General features: G+C 49.2%; 1 protein-coding gene and 1 long non-coding RNA gene across 6 annotated transcripts in view; both read left to right on the top strand.

Moving 5' to 3' along the window:
* Positions 1 to 456: 456 nt before the first annotated feature.
* Positions 457 to 8,783, top strand: LOC308049337. Of its 4 annotated transcripts, none has more exons than XR_013923277.1 (7): positions 457 to 608; positions 984 to 1,274; positions 3,601 to 3,753; positions 4,083 to 4,169; positions 5,283 to 5,415; positions 6,758 to 6,898; positions 8,270 to 8,783. It is a non-coding gene; the product is annotated as an uncharacterized lncRNA (long non-coding RNA). The 4 variants fall into 4 exon arrangements; XR_013923278.1 differs by having other exon boundaries at positions 458 to 608; positions 8,273 to 8,783; XR_013923279.1 differs by lacking the exon at positions 457 to 608 and adding an exon at positions 723 to 820 and having other exon boundaries at positions 8,273 to 8,783.
* Positions 8,784 to 10,902: 2,119 nt separating this feature from the next.
* Positions 10,903 to 21,711, top strand: part of SPEN (spen family transcriptional repressor) — a 66,193-nt gene continuing 55,384 nt past the window's right edge. For both annotated transcript variants that reach the window (XM_080358558.1, XM_080358557.1), the window contains exon 1: positions 10,903 to 11,028. In XM_080358558.1, the coding sequence (XP_080214684.1) occupies positions 10,946 to 11,028 (83 nt within the window). In that variant the 5' untranslated portion in view covers positions 10,903 to 10,945. The remainder of the gene's footprint in view (positions 11,029 to 21,711) is intronic.

The raw sequence follows: 21,711 nt of genomic DNA, 5'->3' as shown, positions 1-21,711 counted from the left end.
AAAGCAGGGATTTGACATTTTATAGCCCAGATTTCCTGAAAATGATCGATTTTTTACCCAGACCTGGCTTCAAGTAGTTTGGTTACATCTTTGTTTTGCTGCAGTGTTCATTAGAGACCGTAGGTGAGGAGTTTTATTTGAAATATAGATACTTCTCGTTGAGGTTATCCTGTTTGTTGTGGCGGCTTATTGACCTCGGTGATTTATCACTGGGAAAAAAGCTGGAGGGAGGAGTAGGAGGGTAGAATAGCTCCTAAAAATAAATATATCCGTTAATTCTCTGTTCGCCTAACCTTTCCCTCACAGGCCAGCTGGAGGAATAGACTTTTAATCTCCTTTATCTGAGGCTGAGGCGATCAACCTCCACCCGGCGTTTTAAGGGCAGTTTTGTGAGGGGTGGGGGGTGAGAGAAATAAGCACGAAAAAGGAAGGTATTTGCCTGACAAAAAGGGGAGGAGGCGGAGGCAGCTTCACAAAATGGCGGCGGCCAGCGGCGCCCAGGCGACAAAATGGCGCCGGGCGGCCAGCGCCGGGAGGAAGATGGAGGAGCCGCGGCCGGGCGGGCACCGCGGCCGTGCCAGGAGCGCGGCGGAGGGGCTGCTCTTGATGTGCGTATCCCTCCAGGCAGGCGGTGAAAGCGCTGCGGGTGAAACTTGACCTCCTTCCACCCTCCCCTTTCTCCCCGCTGCCTTTGCAAAAGGATGTGAAAATGCCCAGAAATGCGCATTTCCACTCGGCCTCTCCCTCGCCGCCTCAGGCACCAGCGTCCCCTCATTCCCCTCACGGCGCCGCTCGCAGGCACCCATCCCTGAAATATTGTGTTGGTTTTTCTTTCTTATTTTTGTTTTCCTTACAGCGTGAAGATTTTTAACCCAGAATTGCTTTCCCCACGCCCCGCCCCCCCCATCATCACCACACGCACCCCAAGGTGGGTAGTTTTATGCCTCATTTCTTTCTCTTCTACTGCTTTTTCTTCTTCGCAGGGGTGGAAACCACCGCTTCCCGCTCTCCTCACGGCATGGAAAATACCGAAACACGCTTTAGGAGAAAAAAATAACACAGCAACAACCCCCAAAGAGCTGAGAATTGATGTTTCTTCAGGGAAGAAGCCGTCGCCGCTCGCCTGGCTCCTCACGACAACCTGCCCGCCATTTGCTTAATTAAAAGCATATACTTGATGTGATCAGATGTGGTAATACCGTAAAAAAAAACCCCAAACCAAACCAAAATACCCCGTAACATCCAAACGCTCGTTGTTGGAGGCTGCAGCCAAGGTACCACGTACACTATTTTTGTTTTTCAATATGCTTTTTAAATGTTGCCTTATTCTCTGCACCACAGTGTTCTTTTAGGCTACGTTGTAACGTTGCCCCTTCTTTGTTAAAAACCACGTACCTAAAACACTTCTGGTTTGTTTTTTTTTTCCCTGGAATTACAGATTTAGGCCTATACGAATCATCTGTTAATTCTACATATTTAGAATTATTTCTACATATTTAGAACTATTTCTACATATTTACTACGTGTTTCTGTACGTATGTATCTCCTTTTGCAGGGGCTGATTACAGAACATAAACTAAACCCCCACACCTAAAAGACCATGATTTAATAGATATAATCGCTGTCATTTTGGCTTGTTTATATGTTTAATTTTATATATATATACATATATATATTACCTTTGTTTTCCTCCATTGGCTTTCTACTACAATATGTCCTAAAAGCAGGATAAAAAAAAAGAAAAGCCATTAAAAAAATAGAAAAATATAAAAATCAACCCATCTCGTTTTTACAATCCACGGTGGAGGTTTGTGCCTTAATGTTTTATTAGTTCCACAGAGATGTAGATTTTTCCTTGGGAGACTTAGGGAGGATTTATTTTTAATTAAAAGAGGAAAAAAAAAAAAAAGACACCAGGAAAAAATAAAAAGAACCAAAAAGGACGAAAAGCAACAACAAAAAAAGAGCATACAAACCCAACCTCAGTAAGTGAAGCTGCAAATAGAATCAAATAGTCCAGATCAGACAATTCATTGCAACAAAAAGAGGACAAATGAGTTGCACTGCAATGGCAGAGCTTTGCAGCTGAGCCGGGAGGAGGGATCAGCTCCTTTATCCCACATCTACCGCTCCAAACACCACCATTTTTTTATCCTTAATGCGCTTTGTGTTTTATTTAAAGCCAAGCGGGCTGCAAACCCCCGCCGGGCCGGGGCTGCTGGAACCGCTCCTGGGCTTCATTTCTATATATTCCTATTTTTCCTCCCCCTGCACGCGCCCCATCCTTGTGCAATCCTTTTATTATGTGCTCTATTGCTCGCTCTCTTTTTTTTTCCCCCCTTCAGCGGGTATAAAGGTTTCTCTTCTCTCCCCAGCTTGGCTGCTTATTCCAGAAGTTTCTACAGGGGAGGGAGCACCCACTGCGGAGCCTTTGCCGCAGCGCCGGGAGGAGATGCCGAGGATGCGCCACCTCTCCCCTTCCCAAGCCTCCCCCCTTCGCTCGATTTTCCCCATCCTTGGAAAAAAAAAACGCTGCTGGGAGGCGTTTTAAGGGTGTTTTTTATTAAAAACTCTTCCTCCTTCCCCCTCCCCGCTTTGCTAAATGAATTAAAAGCAGCGCTGTCTCCTGATGGAGATGGATGAGGCCGCTCGCTCGCACGCACCGCTGCAGCCTCCGCCTGCCCCAGCGAGGGGACCGCTGCCACAAGTGACCTTTCTCAGGTGCCCCGACATGCCGCTGCTTGGAATTCATTTTAAATAGGCTTATTATTTTTCATCTCCCCCCTCCCCTTAAAGAACAGCTTGCTCCTTCAGTGATTATTTTTTTCTTGACGCTTCCTCACGATCGTTTTTTGTGCGTGTGTGTGTGTTTTGAATTGCGTTTTAAAACTGCCCAGCTGGAGACAGGTCTCGATTAGAGCTGGAACAATAGTTCCATTTTATTAATAACGGGAAGGATTTACAATCCTCCAGCACCTTCCTTGGAAGGCTTTCAGGAATCATTTGCAAACACGCACACGTTTAAGATCCCGCAGCCAAGGGCTGGGAGGTGGGTAAGTCTGTGAATGGTGCCACCGCCAAAAATCACGTCGGTGGCCAATCTGCCTTTCCGAGTGCTAAAAAAAAAGACAGATTGGGTGGGTTCTAGGGCTGTGACCTCAATCTGTCCCGTGTTCTCTGTAGATGCCGATTGTTTTGCTGCGTCCTGGGAACTGGGCTGTACAGAGGACCGCGCAGCTTTGCCGGAGCGCAGCTGCGGGCTCGCTTGCTGCTCAGTAAACATCTGCTTATCTGCTTTTTTTTTATTTGATTATTTTTTTCTTTAATTCATTACCTTTTTGCAGTCCCCAAGCGACCTCCTTTAGTGCTGGCTCCGCTGTGGTTTGACCGCAGCTTCGCATTAAAGCGCTAATGTGTCTGGAATGACCTTGCTTGGGGACCGGGCCCACCGGGCTGCTGCGGATGCTCCGTTTCCATTACAGAACCCCGCGCGCCGCGTTTTTCCATTTTTCCAACGCATCCTTCCCTCGCCTGGGAATGTTGCAATATTATAGTGTCTTCTGCCTTATTTTTTGTCCTTTTTTCCCCACTCTTTCCTAGGGATACACAGCATTGTGTAACCCACGGCACCATCTCAGAGCTGTCTGGGCGGTCGGATCTGGCCTTGCCGAGGCACACGTTGTGTAAGCGTCGTGTGGTACGCAGGCCACAAAACCCCACAACATTTCAGCGGTTACATCCGTCTGAGAGAGCGTGAGTAGGTCCCAGGGCTTCCCCTTCCCACCGCTTTGCTGGTTCACAAAACGAACGGCTGATGCTTGTGGAAAAAGCTCTGCCTTGTGGCCTTTAAAAAAAAAACCCTCTGTGGATTAGTCATCCTTGTTTTTAAAGGAAGCAGCGTTTGCCAGCCCCGTCCGTGCAACGCGTGTGCGACATTAACCATTGGGTTTCTTTGCGCAGGCCGCTAACGTGCTGGGCTCTGCAGTGGTGCCACCGCCGCTCCCTCGAGCTGCTCCCGGCAGGTGGAAAAGCCACCACGGTCCAGCTTTTCATGCCCTTCCCTCCGTTTTCTTGTTTTTCAGCGCTGGAAATGTGGAGAACGCACCAAACGCACGTGGGGACAGATGAACATATTCTGGGGTCACTTCAGCTCCAGAGGAGAAACACTGGTGATTAATATTACCTTTTTTTCTTGCCTGTGGTAGCTTTTATCTTGTGAGAAGACAGAGTTTGACCATTTTAGGTGCTAAAAATGGTACAGTTTTTAACCCTTCCTGTTGTTTTCCCTTCCCTGGGGTCACGTAGAAGAGCGAGCCGTGCAATTAAAGCCAAGGACAAGCTTCTCCCCTCTTTCCTCTTTCAAAAGAAAATAAAACCTTCCAGAGTTTTGTGCTCTTGAACTGCTGCATAGGCAGAAAACATACAATGCAGTTGTCAGCATTGTGCTGATGTGTGGCACATTTAAAAGAAAATACACACAAAAGGGGTGGGGAGAACGGGCGCCTCCAGGGAGCAAAACTGTGGGGCCCCTTTCCCTACACGCAATAGTATATTACTCCTAATTTTGCTCATGCAAAGGCAACGGAACATCCTAAATTGTGCTGAAGATCAGTGTCCCCTTGAACTATATTTCTCTTTTCCTGTGAACTCGCTCCCGTGAGACGCTGCTGGTTTATTACTTGATTCCTCCGAGTCGTGTGCGCTCACCGAGAAGAAGGGAAACGCTTCCTCGCTGGGTGCGATTTCTTTTGTTGTGTTGCAGAAAGTAATAAAAAGCACCTGGCGCTGGTCTCTCCTCGGTCACACATGACTCCGAGGCATCATCATTAGCGCGCAAGGAGCGTTAGGGATCGGCACCTTCTCGTTAGCCTCCCTTAATGAGAATATTGGCATCGGGGTTGCAGAAACGCCTCTGGCTGACCGAGAGGCCCTGCCTTGCTAAGCCGGAGCAACAGCTTGTGAGAAACGCTGTGATTTCAGCGGTCGCTGCGGCGATTTGTAGCACGGCTCTGACTTCATGCTCCTCTGGCAAAAAGGGAGCGGAGGGTAAATAAGAGGAGCCCGGGCCAGATTTCGTAGCGCGGTGGAGAGTTGGTGTGTGGCGTACGTGGAAATGGCCAAGAGCTCCCGCGCTAAAGCCTCGTCTGTGCTTTAACTAAACCAGCGTGGACAGGGATATTGATTTTATTCTCTCATTAGGGATGTGTTGGTTTGGAGATGCTCCTTGTGCTCACCAGAGGTACCAAGAAGCTGCTTGTTGGGGATGTTTCTATGTTTTTCAGGTTGGCAACACCCCGTGGGACTCGGAATTAACTTTTCATTGGCAGTCGAGGACAAATGAGTGAGAATCACCTTGGGAGCGCTGAACTTTTACCCCCCTCTCCTTCGCACTGAAGAGCTTCTAGAACTACATCGGTGAGGCTTCCAAGTTAAACAAAACCTGAATTCCTGGTGCCAAAAAGCAAGCGAGCGATAGAAACCTCCACATCTCCTCCGTGAGGGGGAAACCGCGGTCTCCCGAGATTATTCTAGTATCCCCAAGAATTAAAAATGCTGCATCGTGAGATCTGCAGAGGTCAAACGAAAGCCAGAGCTCACCGAGAAACTGTTCTCCGTATCGCTGAAGAGGTTTTTGAGCATAGCAGGTCTCCACGCACCATTATTTTTGTGTCTTTCTCAGGACCAAAGGAGCAATAATCGTGTGTTCAGTCTGCTTTGTTTAAAACACTGTCGAGTTGCTTTGGTATCAAAATGGTGTCTGGTGAAAGAAAAGCTCTGATGGTGGCTGGCTCGCTGGTTATTTTGTGCCAATCGATCCCTCGTGGGTTTGGACTGTGGGTTTGTGTTAAACCCTTGTCCTCCAGCGTAATGTCTGATTTTTCTTGCACGTTGCACATGGGGCCCTTAAGTAGAGATAATAAAACAATCAGGCGTTAGAAATGGCAAAGTACAGGATCCACCGCTACTTCCAGTCCTAGAGGATTTACATCTTTGCAGTGGTTGTGTTCAGGTATCGAATCACATGGGCCTTGCTTTTCTTGGGTGTATTTTCTTTGTTTTACCCCTAAAATTTAATATCTTGCATCCTAAAAGACCAAAGTCCTCTGTGTTTAGCTGCGTTTGGGAAGAACTCGAGCGAGGTGAGCGGGTACGGTTCTTCGGTACGTGATCACACACAAGTGGGGGGCGAGAGGAAGCAGGGCAGAAGCTGGCATGGTGCTATTTCTAATTTTCCCCAACAACAGGCAAAAAAAAATAGGTATTAAATCAAATATATTGACTACATTATAAGCAAGAATAAGCCCTTTTGCAGTCCTGTGATGGCACGTGGTGTTTTGGTTGCGTGGCCCAGCGATCGCGCTGCACTCCGCTGCTGACAACATGTCTCCCTTTTGTATGGCGAAGTGTTTTGAAAACAGAAATGTGCTTTTCTAGATATACAAACGGGTTCGGTGTAAACGCAGTTCCAGGGGTTCCTGAGCTGTGTTTACTGGGCTGCAGACAGTAAGCGGTGCGAACCCACTGGCTACGCTGGTGGTATTTTGTGGCAGCTCCTATTGGTGCTGTGTGGGTAAGAACTCTAAATAGGAAAAAGCGTTAGAAAATAAAATTACTAACTATTAAGTTTCAAAAACGTGATGGGATTCTGCTGGGTAGAGTTATCTCGTTGTGAAGCTTTGGAGCGCTAACCCTCAGAGAGGAAAGAACCGAAATCGAGAGCTTTATTAATACAAATCCTGTACTTTGTGTTGCTTAGGATCCAGAACCAGGCTTGGTGTTCAAAGCGTTATCGCCATGTGAGCCAGTATCCTCCGTCTTGGCAACAAATGAGCCCAAATATCAAACAGCGCCGATTCCTTCTCGGAGAAAATTATCCATTGCATAAAACATAATGGGGGTAAGCAATAAAATTAGGCCAGTAATTGAGGCTGGCTTAAAAATGAGATAAAAGCCTAGCTGGCAATTTGATATTCAGCTGCCGTACTGTCATTTTAATAAATATAGTCAATGAGCAGGAAAGGCACGTAAATACGTTTTACGATGGTGAGATGGTGGCTGGAGCTGCCCGGCTCGAACAAAGAAACGCTCCCAGCGTTGCTGGCGATGTCCGAGGGCTCCTGGCCGGGAAACCGGCCGCTTCGCTGTGAAAAGCAAAGCAAGCTGGGTGCGCACTGGGGACGATCACGGCGTGACGCTGCTACGCCCGCGCGGATCCACGCGAGTCCTAGGTTGATGTAGCAGAACCGAGTATAGAACGTTAAGGTCTTGGCTCTGGTTGCTGTCCTTGTTCTGTACCTAATCTTTGGTTTTGTTAAACGTTTGGCAAACACGTGGCAGCGAGTTCCACCCCTTGGGTAAGATGCAGTGTTTAAAAACGCATGAACTTGCCGTTTCAAGCGTTGTCTGCTTGCTTCTATTTATTGATGTTTCCTCTTGGAGGTGAAGCTGTTTCTGGCCGTTTGTGTGGACCCCAAGGATGTTTTCTGATTCTCCTGCCCTTATTTTTTCTCTCCAAACTGGAGAGCTGCTAACTTTATTAGCTCCTTATATGGCAGCACCGTTTTCTCACGCCTTTAATGGCTTTCTTTTGATCCGTCCTGCCCTTGCTTTGCTTTTCTTGACGTGGTGTTCAAGCTGAGATGGGTTTATAACCTGCTCCCTCATTAATATATGACCTGGCATTTTAATCCTCTCCGAGTGCCGATAAGAAACGTCCAAATATTTTAACTGCGGGGTTGGCCGAGATGCCTGGAGATAGCGGAGATCCCGGCTACACCCACCGCGCAGACGTGAGTCATTTAGATTGCTCCTCGCCGCGTCCTGAGGGCCGTGGGGTGACGAAGAGCAGCTCATGTCCCCTCGTCCTCGGCTGTTTGTCTCTCTGGGAAGGGTCACACGCAGGGATGTGTGTCTGTGTATTGTCCCTGGATGCTCCTTATGTTGTCACCGGTGGGCTGGTGTGAAATCGCGTCCCGTCTGCGGCAACAAGGGCGGCGTTGGCTGCTGTCTGGTGCTCGCTCTGCTCTCTAAGCCCGGCTCCATGTTCTTTAAATACTTCGATCATCTTGGAGGGATCTGGTTACAGCGGCATCGCCCGAGCGCAATCGCATGTTGCAACTCGGAACGGTTTCCCCCCAAAGGGCGCTAAAACCACCAGGACGATCCAGGGTTTCATTTTGCGTCACCGTTGGGTTTTGTGCTCCTTTTCCAGCTGGTTTGCCTGCAAATGGAGCCCCCAAAGTGCTTGTTTCAGCCCCTTTTCTGCCAGCAGAGTCGATGGTTTGGGTGCGACCCGTGGACGTCCCTCCCGATGGCGTGACAACCGTGACCCTGCGTGACTCTCTATGGCAGGACCCGTGGGTTTCTTGTGTGCCACCCTGGTAACGCCGTCACAGCGAGGACGCTCCATCGGAGAGCGGAGAATTCGGCATCGAAAAGCCATTTGATGCGTGGTTTGGGTTTCTTCTTCTCCGAAGTCAAAGGTATTGCCACGTAGCGATGGCTCTTTGGGCTTCTGCCCAGTGAAAACACAAAGTGAAGCCCATTTCCACAGAGAACTGCGGAAAGGGCTGGTGGAGCAGCTGGCAGCGCATTTTCTCATTTGTTTCTCGTAATACGACTTTGCGTGCAAAGAGTTTGGGGTTTTTTATTATGAATCGGTAGATCTGTTTGGCAGAGCAGCGTCATCGCTGGGGAAACTGAGGCACGGCGCTGGGCCGGGCCGGCAGCAGAGTTGGGTTCACCAAGGCTCGAGTCGATGTGCGTCAGAGCTCTGATTAAATCAAGAGATTTGTTAAACCACCCAGAACTCCGTGACTTGGGCCAGTTCTCCAGGTAGACTCGGATGGCCAAGGCGGCAAATTGAGCGCCGCTCGCTCCAACAAATAAAAGTGGTTTTGATGGATAGAAAAGTGCTCAGGCCGAGGAAAATACCGAAATCTGGGGTGAAAGCAGCCGCCCGGCTTCAAAAAACCAGAAAGTACCAGTGGTGCTGGGTGCGTGGTTGGTTTTATCCTGACCTCAAACAGAATCTTGCCGTGGGAATTGTTTGGGGATCTTTGTTTTCGGGCATAGAAATAGGTGGGGTTTTTATCCATGCAGAGACACATTTTGGTGGAAAACGAGACTTTCCAGGTTGAAAAACCTTTGGCTCCGTGTTGCGGAGCCGCATTTTGAGCAGGGACGGGGCGCAACACGCCAGCCGGTTCATTCTGCCATCGGTAATATTTGCAATGAGCTTTTTCTTCACCCCGTCTTAATTACAGAGCTCTGCAAACACCCAGTGGGGGAAAAGGGGGGCAACTTGCGACCAAATTCCCCCCACGGCAGGAGCTGCTTTGGCGCTGTGGCCTCCCCTGTTTTGGTGGGGGGACGAATTTTAGGCAGCGAGGAGGACTGGGTGACGTCCCTCCCCACGGCCAGTGCCGCCAGCCCCGCTCGGGGCCGCCTATAGCGCTGACCTTTGGAGCCATTACTGATAAACACACCTATACAGCTATTTTTGCAGTGCACCCCCTTTATTGTTTTGCATGGCACCCCCTGCATTTTGCAGAGCAGCCCCCCTTTATTTTTTGCAACGTAATTCCTTTATCTTTTGCATAGCACCCCAGTTGTTTGCAGAGCAGCCCCCCTTTATTTCTTTCATAGCCCCCCTTTATTTTTTGCATAGCCCCCCTTTATTTTGCAATGCAACCCCTTTATTTTTTGCACATCAACCTCTTATTTTACAACGCAACCCCTTTATTTTTTCCCATACAGTCCCCCTTTACTTTTTGCACTGTGACCTCTTTATTTCTTGCATACCCCCCGGTTTTTGCAGCGCACCCCACTTTATGTTTTGCAATGTAACCCCTTTATTCTTCCCAATGCAGCTCCCTTTCTTTTTGCATAGCACTCCCTTTATATTTGCAATGTGACCCCTTTATTTTTTGCAATAATCACCCCTTTATTTTTTTGCAAAGCCCCCCAGTTTTTGCAGCGCACCCCTTTTATTTTTTGTACAGCACCCCCTCATTTTACAATAAAACTCCCTTATTTTTTTGCATTGCACCCTCCTAATTTTTCAATGTAACCCTTTATTTTTTGCAATGCAACCCCTTTATTTTTTGCATGGCACCCCCTCATTTTACAACGCAACCCCTTTATTTTTTTCCAGTACAGTCCCCCTTTATTTTTTGCAATGTGACCCCTTTATTATTTTGCAGTGCGCCCCCTTTATATTTGTGCACAGCACCCCTTCATTTTGCAGCGCAGCCCCTTTATTTTTTGCAGCGTTAACCCGCTTTTCGCAGCGCCGGCTCCTGCACTTTGTGCGCGGCCGCCCCGCGCATGCGCAGTTCCCTCCTGTTCCTCCCCAGCAACGGGAGCGGGGCGTTGCGCGCTCGCGCTCCGCCTCCGCGCCCGCGGCGCGCGCCCCGGGGCGCAGTGCGCCTGCGCGGGGGCCCCCGTGTGGCGCTGCGAGAGGCGCGAGGAAGCGAAAGGGAGGGGGGGGGGAAAAGGGGGGGGGGAAGAGCGAGCGGAGCCGCCAGAGGAGCGGGAGCGCGGAGGGGGGGAAGGAGGAGGAGGAGGCGGCGGGGGGGGGGACGCCGCGCTGCCGCTGCCGGAGGAGGAGGAGGAAGAAGAAGCGAGAGCGAGCGAGCGAGGGCCGCGGCGGGGGGAGTCAGGGAGGAAGAAAACCCACGGCGGAGAGGGAGCCCGCCGCCCGCCTGCCGGCCCGCCAGCCAGGGGGCCCCCCCGGAGGGGATGGTGTCGTCCGCCGCCGCCACGGGAGGAGGCAGCCGGTGGCGCTGAGGGCGGCAGGGCCCCGCGGCGGAAGAGGCGGAGGGCGGCCAGGAGGAGGAGGAGGAGGCGGCGGCGGGCGGCGAGCGGCGGCCGGCAGCGCTGCGCGGGGGGAGGCGGCCGGGAGCCGGGGCAGGGGCGGCGGGTTCGCCCCGCGCCGCGCAGCATGGTCCGGGAAACCAGGCACCTCTGGGTGGGCAACTTGCCGGAGAACGTGCGTGAGGAGAAGATCATCGAGCACTTCAAGCGGTGAGTGGGGAGAGAGAGAGAGGGAGAGAGAGCGAGGGAGGGACGGGGGGTCCCCGCTGCTTCTTCCCGCGCCGCCGGGTGCTCTCCACACCCTGCCCCCGGGGAGGCCTTTCTAGCGGTGAAAATGAGAGAAAAACGTAAAAAAATATAAACCAGGGGATGAATGTGGGGAACGGCGGCTCCCGCGGCCTGTGGAGAGGAGGAGAAGCGAGCGGCTGTAAATAACCCCGCGCCATGGCCGGATCGGCCGCGCCGGGGCCGCCGGCGTGGACGGGCCCGGGGGGACCCGCCGGAGGGAGCCGGACGGGATCGCCGATAACCGCTAAAAATAACTCGGGGCGGGGGAAAGAGCCGAGGAGCAGCGTGTCGGAGCTCGGCTTTCTGAGTGCATCTCACGCCGAGGGGGTGCGCGGTGTGTCGGAGGCAACCTGGCCATTTTGCTTCTCCACTGTTTTTTAATGAGTCAACGTTTGGAGCTTTGTTGTGTTGTTGTGGAGGGTTTGTGGGTTTTTTTTTGGTTATTATTTTTTATTACCCGCCCGTTTTTACTGTGTTTTTGCTCTTTTGGGAGCTACCCCGAGGATGCCGCGTCCCCCCCGCTCTGTGCAGCGCACGGTGGGAACCGAAGCGCCCGCAGCTGCAAAAACGTGACTTTAAAACTAAATAAAATCACGCAAACCCACGAAGAAAACACCGGATCCCTCCACGCGGGAAGCGCTTTGGACTCATATTGTTTGGCTCTTTTATTTGTTTTTTCCTCTCGTCCCTTTTTTTTTCTTGCATAAATTAATCCTGCTCATAAGGAAGTAGTAGCTGTTTGCATGGTTGTATTTCTTTTTTCCTCCTTCCTTCGTCTTTTCGTGCGACGAAGAGGAGGAGGAGGAGGAGGCTTCTTCCTCACCGCCCCAGCAACACCTTTTCCCTCGGGAAATGCACAAAGTTGATGCCCGGCACCCCAAGCTAGAAGCTTTTTCTTGTATTTTTAAGGGGGAAAAGAAGGCAGCGAGCCCAGGGTGGCTGCTCAGCCCCGGCTTGTTTTAACCCCCCCCCCACCCATTTAAAAACAAGGAATTTTGAAGCTTCCTTTAATCTTCCTGCGTTGGAAAAATGACGGAGCGTCCTTAATAATGAGTCACCATGGGAAAAATAGATGCGGTGACACCGCGGCGGGCGGGGGGAAGGTCGGTTCCCGCCGGCTCTGCCCTACGGGGGGGCCGGGGGGACCTGAACGCGCGGCCCCGAGTGGCCGAGCGGCCCCGGGGGGGATTCGAACCCGCGGCCCAGAGGGTCGCGGGTGGTGACGACCGGGCTCTATAATGGCGCCGGGGCCCCGGTTTGGGGCGGGGGGTTTGGGGTCACCCCGGGGGTGCGGGGAGTAACCCCGAGGGTCTCCCGCATCCCCCGGCCTGAGCTGATTAAGCAGCAACCCCCATCTCGGCATTATCAGCGCTCAGAAATTGCCTGATTTTAATTGCATTTCGCTTTTTTTTGTTGTTGTTGCCTTCCCCAAACCTAAAATTTGTGGCTTCGTCTGCACCAGCGCGGGATGGTGGTGCTGCGTTCGGGGGGGTTTGTCGTGTCCGTCGGTCCAGCTTGCGTGAGCCTGCGTTGTACAAAGGCAGGGTTTTTGGGGGTTGTTTTGTTTCATTCCAGGCACAGCTGGCTGAGGGAATAGGTACTCAGGAGTGGAAATCTGAGATTCCTGGGTCTTATTTTGGCCAGTCCTCCAGCTTTTGGAAGATGTACTAAAGCAGGGAAAAAGTTGCTATGGTACTGTTGCTTAGAGATGGATGGGAAAAAATGGCAGGCGCTGAATTGTTAATTACCTTTTTTTTTTTTGCTGTTGTTGGTTGGTTGTTTTTACCTTTGTGAGTTTGAGAAGTAGGTTTTTCAACCCTTGTTTCTGTGGTTTCTCTCCGTTTTTCAAATCTGATTTTTAACCGGGATTTGCGTGTTTGGATGAGGCTGATCTCAGGCGAGTAAACACAGTTAAAACACGTTTCAAAACATGCCGGTGCAGCTACTAATGCATGGGGGGGATGACACGCAGCCTCCGAGACCCTTTTGGGGATGTAAACCCAGAAATACTGGTGGCTGCGAAGGGGGGATGTGTTGAGCCCGGTTTTAGGCTCGACTTAAAGGTGCTGTAGGTGGACAATGGAGCGAGGCTTCCTTTGTATGCTGGTGCTGCCTGGGGGAAGGGACACGTTGCACAAGGACTGCGTGTGGCGGGGGTATATCCATAGGGAAGGGGGGTATAAATCCATAGGGAAGGCGATGAGGTGGGATGCGAAGGCTCCTTCCTTGGAAAAGGATGGTTTAATTTGGAGAGCAAGTCTTTTGAGATGGAGCCGGGCTTGGCGAAACCCAGTTCCCACCCATCCCCCAGCCTGAGAACAGGGTGAAGAGCGTGGGGAGGCTGAGCCGGGGGAGGAATTTGGGGGAAATATCACCTAAAATCTCATCTCTTGGGTTGCGACCAGGAATAGCGTTACCCCTAAAGCCTCCCTGCGCCCCACGGGAGGGAATGTTTTGCCACTTTTGCTGAGGAAATACCGGTATTTCCATGTTAAAGCCTGGATGCAAGCGGGCTTGCTGCTGCAGGGGCAAGTTTGAGAAACAACCATTTTGTTTCTAAAGGAGCAGGAATTTAAGGGAGACTCGGAAAAAAGTCAGAACCCAACAGGCGTATTCAGGCGGAGGGGTTTGCTGCTTCCCTCCTCCCCCTTCACTTAACCACTTACTGTGGGAACCTTGCCTGGGTTTGCAGTCTCGCAAGTAATTCTCTTAAGGAAGGCATTAAAATGAGAAAGAGGTGTTTTGCAGAAAGCGGGTTTTACTTTTTTCGAAACGTTCCTGATGGGTTTTGTTCAGCGTGAATGGAAATAACGCTCCCTGCTTACAAGTTCTCCTCTCAAATGGGAGATTGCTGAATCTGGTCTCGAGAAGCACTGGCTTACATGAGCAGTGTTATTTTTTCCCTTAAAAGCCTTTTTCTTAATCCGTTGTCTTGATATTAAAGGGGATCGCAAATGAATGATTTTTATGTGCATTTTAACAAGTTGTTACAGGCTTCCTGTGCTTCTACACAGATGCTCCCTTCTAAAAAACAAACTTTGTAATGAGTTATTAAGGCATTCCCGGATACAAAAGCAAACGGGTGCCAGGACAGGAGGTCGGCTCGTAGGCTAGAATAAGCAGCGATTCTCTGTTTCAGGCGATGAGAAGCAGTGGCAGCGATCGTTTGGGTTTGTCTAATTAATGCTGCCTTAACTAGCAGGAAAAAAAGTCATTCACCATCATTGAAACAGATGCTCGGCAGCTTGCAGAACAAGGCGACTAAATATAGTAACAGTTGTCCCCAGCACAAGTGCTGCCCTTCCATATATTTATTTTGTCCCTGTGTTTTCTACCAGTTATCTGAAAGAACACGGCTTTGTCCGTTTATTGGTGTTTTAAAGGGCAAGAGGAGTAAAAGCCTCTTAATTATGAGCCGTGTGACTTTGGGATGGCATCTCCTGTTGTGTGGGGGGGATTACGACCAAGTCCAGGAGAAGCCCTGACTTCCAGGAAACCTTTACAATTGTTAGAAATAAATTGCAGATGCATCCTGAAGTGGTTTGTGTTTTAAACACAACAGCCCTTAAGAACTGCTCTGCAAAAAACTGCTGTGATGGCCAGCGTAGCTTTGTTTTCGATAACTTCTAGAAAACATTTGGTTGGTTTACAAGGGCTTTGTGCTCCGTGTGTCACCCCGATGGACTGAGGCAGCGGGATTTTGGTCAACTGCTCTCAGATGTGGGGCAGAGCGGCGATTCAGAAAATCTCGGTGCGTATTTAGGGTGATTTCTGCTAGGACAGCACCGTTCCTGTGTCTTTTTCCCACGTCTGGCAGCGGCAGGTCTCGCGGTGCCTTTCCGCAGGAACGGGCTCGAGTCAGAAGTAATAGTGCTCTATTTTTTCTAGTAAAACTGTCAAATATGTTCCCAGGCTTTTATTGCTTCTAATCGAGTAATAGCTCTCGGGTATCACTTAGGATGCGAACTCATGATGGTTGCACTGAATCAGCTTCGCATATAGAGATCTCTATTCAGGTGTATTTTTATTTTAAGAAAATGCAGAAGTCTGCAGAATGAACTGTCCCTGTTTTCTGGATTGCTATCATTTTTAGGTGACAGTGTTTTCATAAGTCAGGTACGAGCCTTTTTAGTTCAGAGCCTTTGAAGGGATGAGAAAGGTAAAACTCGTGCCCTCGCTTTCCTCAAGCAACATCTAGAATATTGGGCAGCATCAGGACCTGTTTGCGCCACAGTTTACAAATATCTGCTCTGAAGGTAATGTTTAATTTTGCAGATGAAACCCAAGAAGTTGATGGGAGAACATTTGGTTGGGGGATTAGGGCAAGGGGATTAAATTAATTACCCAGAATGAGGAGGTGCAGAAGACACCAGGCGACTCCTGCTTGAGTCTCAGTCGGTTCCTAGTGAAAGTTTCAAAGAAACATAATGAAAAGCTGCAAAGATTTGGACTAAGCTTCTATTAAGTGTTTTCATACACGGAGCCCTGTTAGATAAGATGATGTCAGTTGGTTAGAAAATTCTGTCATCTGCTGAGCTTTTCTGGCATTGGTTCTTCTCTGAAGTTTCTGTGTTTATTTGTGATTTGATGAGAGCAGCTTCTGTTGTTGCTGAGCTGCTCCGGAGCAGCGTTGGCTTTCAGTAGTTCTTTACCCTTATCCTAAACGCCTTTGGTACGATGATAAAATAATCCGAGTGCTCTTTCTTCCAGGCTGCGGGAAAGCACGTTGAGAACGTACCAGTCCTCGCGAGGCTTACAGAGCTATTAAATTCATTCATCAAGCTGAAACAGGCGACGAGAAAAGACTGAAATTTGTTTTGCGATAGCCTTGCTGACTTGTTTTCTTCCCTCCTGGCTTTTCGTAGGACAGAAAGTCACGCCAAGTCCTCCGGCAAATGACCTTATTGCCGTCTTAAAGATGTGTCCAAAATTAGGTCCTCATCTTCACTGGGGGTGAAGCGGCGCTAGCCGGCTTTTCATTAAAAAGGAAGTAAATGTCCAAATGAGTTTCAGATTTTGGATGAGTCGGTGAGTCAGGATGAACCTGGGGCTCCTGGGGACATTTGCTTTCATGAGCTGCTGTGTGACATTGCTGGCTGTCCTGCCGTAGCGGTGTTTTCACGCTGTTGTCAGCTTGTGAAGAGGAGGAGATGCCTTCTGCATGCGAGGATGCACCTGAGAAATAAGGAGTATCAAAAAAGGATGTTTGGGAAGGGGTAAAACTGAGGCTAACCCCTCTCGGCTGGTTTTAGACTGCTGAAAGGTTTGGGAGAGTCGTTGCTGGTGGGGCAGATACGTCCTTATTTTGGTAGCTACCAAAAATAAGCTCTTGTGAGATGTTTTGTCGTGTGTTTTTTATTAAGTTCGGTGAACTTGCTGAGGTCTGAGAACGCCCTGAAACCCAATACTGCAAACATTCCTCAACAATGAACTGAGGAATAAACTAGAAAGTATGATTAGTCTCTATAATAAGATTTTGAGTTTAGCTGCATCTTCGGCATGCCGATTTAGAAATCTCGTGGGAGGAATATGAGCCTGACGATGGAAATTCACAGTGTACAACCAGCCTCATGCCTTTGCACAAGCCTTTCTAGTATTCTAAAGACTGTTTGACCAGTTAATGAAAATCAGACAAAAGCTGCTTTTTTCGTTGTTCAAGTCCATAGTGTTTCCCACCTTGGACACGCAAGAGGTTTTGCCTGGTCGATAATGGCAGCTCTGCTCTTCTCGAGTCTGAAAAAAACATCTCCAGCGCTGTTCTGCAGCAATATCTTGAGATGTGGTGATGACTCTTGTACAACGAATTAAACCCAGTGACTGCTTTGGCTTCTGCATTTCCATAGTTATTGTTTAACCTGCTAACGCTGCGTAATCGTCCCGTGCAATCTGTAAAATCCTGCAGCGGGGAGATAACATCCTTTCATAAAAGAATAAACACGGTTACGAGCTTTTCATAAATACACTGGGATATATTCCAGGGCCTGCTGCAATCTGATCTGTTAGGTTGAGTATGAAGACGGCGTCTCTGAATTCGGTTGAAACAACATCCTTCTTGCGATGGATTTTTTGGAAGCGTATCTTGTAGCCCTGGATGTGGCTGGCTCTGTACTGCAGTCTGTATATTTGTGCCTTGTCTGAGGTCCAAGTGTTCATGATGACTTGGGTGAGAATGCACCAGAATCAAGATGTGGAAGGAACATCAACTTTCCGCTTAGACAAACTGATAACGGGAGAAGAGCTGCGGTTGGTCTTAATGACGGGTTTCTGTTTAAAGACCCAGGCATCTTTTGAGAACAAAACGGAGATTTGTTTTTACTTCCTTCCTCGTCCCCTTTTAGTTAAGCTTAGCAATGTAAAATTGAGAGCACATTTTTATAAGCATGCTTGTACCCGAAGCGTGGACTTTCAGATCTCATGAGAATGCCCTGAATGTGTCCTCATCTCAACACTTAAGTGCCAGATGAGTCCAGAGATCTCTGGAAGGAGTGTGGATGGATGGTCTGTTGGATGCTGGTGGCTCTCAGATGGAGACAATACCACCTTGTGTGTGTTTCTCCATCCCAACAGAAGAGCTTGCGTGTCTTTTGTTATCCCCTGACGTGGTAGGAAATCGCAGCCGGGTTCACACCAAGTTCTTGTAGCGAAGGTGATCGGGTACCAAATCAAAATTGGATTTGAAATCATCTTTTAGCTCAATGAGAAGACTGCCGCCAGGTTGTCAATTATTTCTCTTGTTTAGCAAGTCGTGAATGACCTTTAATTTTCCTCCAGATACAAAGCTGAGCTGGTCATGTTTTCTGTCCATGGGTTCGTTGAGTAACTTACTGTCTTGGCGCAGATTCCCCAACCGTGGTGTCTGTGTTTTTGGTGAGATGCTCCCAGCTTCCACACAGCCCAAAGCACCGAGCCGTGGTCCGTCCACTCCTGCGAATACTTCCCGGCCTCATTAATAGCGACTGCTGCCGAAAAGCACATAGAGGCTCATTTAGACGTTCCCTCTGTGGCAGCTGTGGGTGACTTGTGATGGTTAATAGGGCAAAATAAGAGAAATAAATTGCTGAGCTGTATGTTAAAAGTAGTTGTCTTTGGAGGAAAAAAAGTCTTCCGGTCTCATTAGCATCCTAACTGTGAGGAGAATAAAAGCTCAGGATGGATAAGTATCTCCCTTGTATACGTAATCAACATCTGATTTAATTTCAGAGGATCTGTGCTTGTGTGTGTGAGACACTGCCCTTGGAAAGCCAGCTAAATACGCATCTAGACAGCTAACGATCTGCACAGTAACTTCATTGTAATCAAAGTTTAAATAAACCTTTGCTCTTTTTCTTAACCATAAAGCAATTTATTGGAAGTATTAGTAGCAAAGAAGCTTTGCTGCATTTAAAAAATAAAGCCGGCTTCGGCACTGATGTTGTAGGTGATATGCTGGTTGCGGGTATGGTGAGATACGCTGGTTTTTGGCAGCCGCTGAGCTCAGGAAGCGTCTCTTCCTCTGCATCCATTCAGAGAGTGCCGTCCCTCGGTCGTGCTGGCAGTTCGCACTCTGGTCTACCTCGTGTCAGACTAATTTTGGAAAACAAGCATTTAAAGGCGAAGCTGATCCCAGAAACAGTATAAAATTAGGAAGCGGCTTTTCTGGCGGTGGTGCGGACGGGTTGTGGATGGGATGGTGTGTCTGGCTCGTCCTTCGAGTACAGGAGGAGCCCTGTTGGCCTGGTAGTGCCTGTACTCCTCGAGATCGTGGAATCACAGACTAGTTTGTGTTGAAGGGACCTTCAAAGTGCATCCAGTGCCCCCCCTGCCATGACAGGGACATCTTCACCAGCTCAGGTTGCTCAGAGCCCCGTCCAGCCTGGCCTGGGATGTCTCCAGGGATGGTTCATCCACCACCTCTCTGGCCAACCTGGGCCAGGCTCTCACCACCCACAGGGCCAACAATTCCTTCCTCATGTCCAGCTTGAATCTCCTTCCTTTAGAGACACAGGTCTGCTGAATTCTTGTAAAACAGGGCTGAGAAACCTCACTCGTCATTACCAAGGCATTCAAGCCAGCCTGATTCCAGCTCTGCTTTGCAACACCTTGACTTGGAGTTGCATCAGAAGAAAAGCCATTAAAATCTAGCTGGCCAAGGAGCTCAGTTGTGGAAAGTTTTAAGCTCTCGCCTGTGGAGCGAGTGCCCGGAGCGCAGGTAGTCGCTGCCGACAAAGCACGGAGCGTGCGCCGGGCTCTCCCCGGAATATGGAGTTTCCTTGGGCTGACACCTGGCTCACGCTGGGGGTTGCGCTGCCAGTTGGTTTAGTCACAGGAACGAGCACTTTCTCCAGGGTGATGGGAGCGGTGAGTCACGAACCAACAAAATAACATTGGGACGTCTGTATTTGGGTGACTGGTGGGGCAGCACGGGAGCGGCCGGCCAGTTTAAATACAGGGTTTGTGGAGGAGGCTGGGCTGGCTGGGAACTGACTTTATTTTCAGGGCGGTGGGACTATTTTTCCTGCCTGATTTCAAAGGTCGTACGCTTTTAGGAGTAGGCGAGCTCCTTTGTGTTGTGAGTTGACTGTGAGTCCTTGGATCAGTGGCTGCTTTCTGGCAGAAATGAATGTCAAGTTGTCAAACCTGTTGGCTGAATTGCAAGCTGGTCACTCGTTCAAACTGAGCTGTGGTTCGAAGTGGAAGAGCGATCTGGTCGTTTGGGACCGTCTAAGAGGCAGATAAACTCTATTTTCTTCTTAAATACCGTTTTCTGGAAGACGTACAAGCCTTGGAGAAGAGGTCTGTGTTTCCCTGGAGAAGTAAGAGCACCAGGACTTACAAAGCCTGAAGATGATGCATATTTAAAGTACTCCGCAGCATGGCGGGGAGACCATAATGTTATGACTCCGCATTTTCCTCCATCTGCTGCCGAATACATGCAAAGCAGGGCTTGGAGAAGCAAAACCGAGATGGGGAATTACCCTTTCATGTAAGAACGGAAAAAGTTGATTAATCACGAGATTCCCCTCCGGTTGTGATGCGGCGCGTTCTTAAAATCGAATCCAAACGAATCCTAAAATCAGTCACATGAGAGAACAGGCTTGAGCAATTCCTCTGCAGAAAGCATTCAGCATAGTCTGTTGCCACCGGTATTTTTGAAGCAAATCTGCAGATGATGATTTAAGCTGGAAGAACAAATGCCCTGGAGATGGAAGTCAGCGGCTCTGTGTCTAGCACGCAGTAACGCGATACCACACATCTGCGGGGGCTGGAGGATGAACAATCACCGCGCATCACACTTGACACAACACAGCTGAACGTGCCGAGTTTCTACCGAGTTTTGTAACCTCTTTAGGCTCTTACGAATAGTTATACTTATTCTCCTCTGCTTGGAGAGCAAGATTGTTGTGATTTTGCTATGCATATGTATCTTCCCTAATCAATTTTGAACCTGTTAGCCCGTTCCAGCTGTACTTCAGGGCAAAGGGGGATTCGTAGTCTCAGAGATACGACGTTCCTTTGAGTTTTGTGAAAACAAGCGATTTTAATAGAGGAGAGAGACCTGATTAGTGGCCCCATGGAGAGAAAAGCTGCAGCGGGAGTGCAACCCTTATTAGACATTAAAGAATCCACATGGGAGAGCGAGGTGTTCCTGAGCGTGGGAAAAGCTGCACTGGGAACCGACGGTTATTGGACGCCGGAGAATTCGACCTCAAGACGTGCATCCATAAGAAATGAGCCTTCGTTATTTCTGCTCACAAAGCCGCTTTGATTTCTTATGTTTTTAATAACGTATATACCAACCAGCTCTGCTGCTGATGCTTCTTAATTGTACAGAAGTGACCGTGAGGAAAAGTTCCTTAATGACAGAGCTCCTGCCCTTTTTCTGGCTGGCTGAGGCGGCCTCGCCAACGAGAAACTTGTGTCGTTCGGCTGCATTTATGCAACTTTAGCCGGGTGATTTTGCGTTAAGCCTTTGCTGACGGTTGGGTCGAGGTCTGATGCAACGTGGGGTTCAGTGGAACCGCTCACTGGGGCGAGGGGATCAAAACCAGCCCCGCCGGCTCTTGCTGAGCGCGCACCGAGCTTTTTATTTTTAATTCTTACAGCTTCATTCAATCCCAGTATCCAAAGCGTGGATTCATCTCTCCCTGGCTTGTCTTCACCAGGTTGAAGAGTTTCTAGGAGTCCTTTTGGATGTTGTTGGGTGTTGCAGTGGAACAGATTTCTATCTCGCGGGGTGGGCGGATCTATATTCCAGTTTCACCTGATGCGTACGCGCTAGAACAGCTTATCTGCCGCAAAACGTTTTGGCAGTGGGGGTTGCGGAAAAATTTCCTGCTACGTTGACTGTTGGAAGAAGTAGCTGCTGCTGACGGTAGCAACCATGAATAAATTGTTTTAAATATTCTGGTTTTTCTCTCTCGGGTGGTACGTAGTAATTTGTATATTAATACCTCAGCGGTATCGAAACGGTGAGTTTGCAATAAAGACATAAATAAGATGTCTTAATTAGGAAATCACGCTTAGTTTGTGTCTTAAAATGGAGCGTGCAGCTGAGCTGTAAAGCAAGAAGCAAGCGCTTAGTTCAGCACAGAGTTATCTGCTGGACTATCTGATATGTCAGCCGCG

This window comes from Nesoenas mayeri (assembly GCF_963082525.1).
Source record: "Nesoenas mayeri genome assembly, chromosome: 24".
NCBI classification, from domain to species: domain Eukaryota; kingdom Metazoa; phylum Chordata; class Aves; order Columbiformes; family Columbidae; genus Nesoenas; species Nesoenas mayeri.
This window is presented reverse-complemented; position numbering and strand designations above follow the sequence as displayed.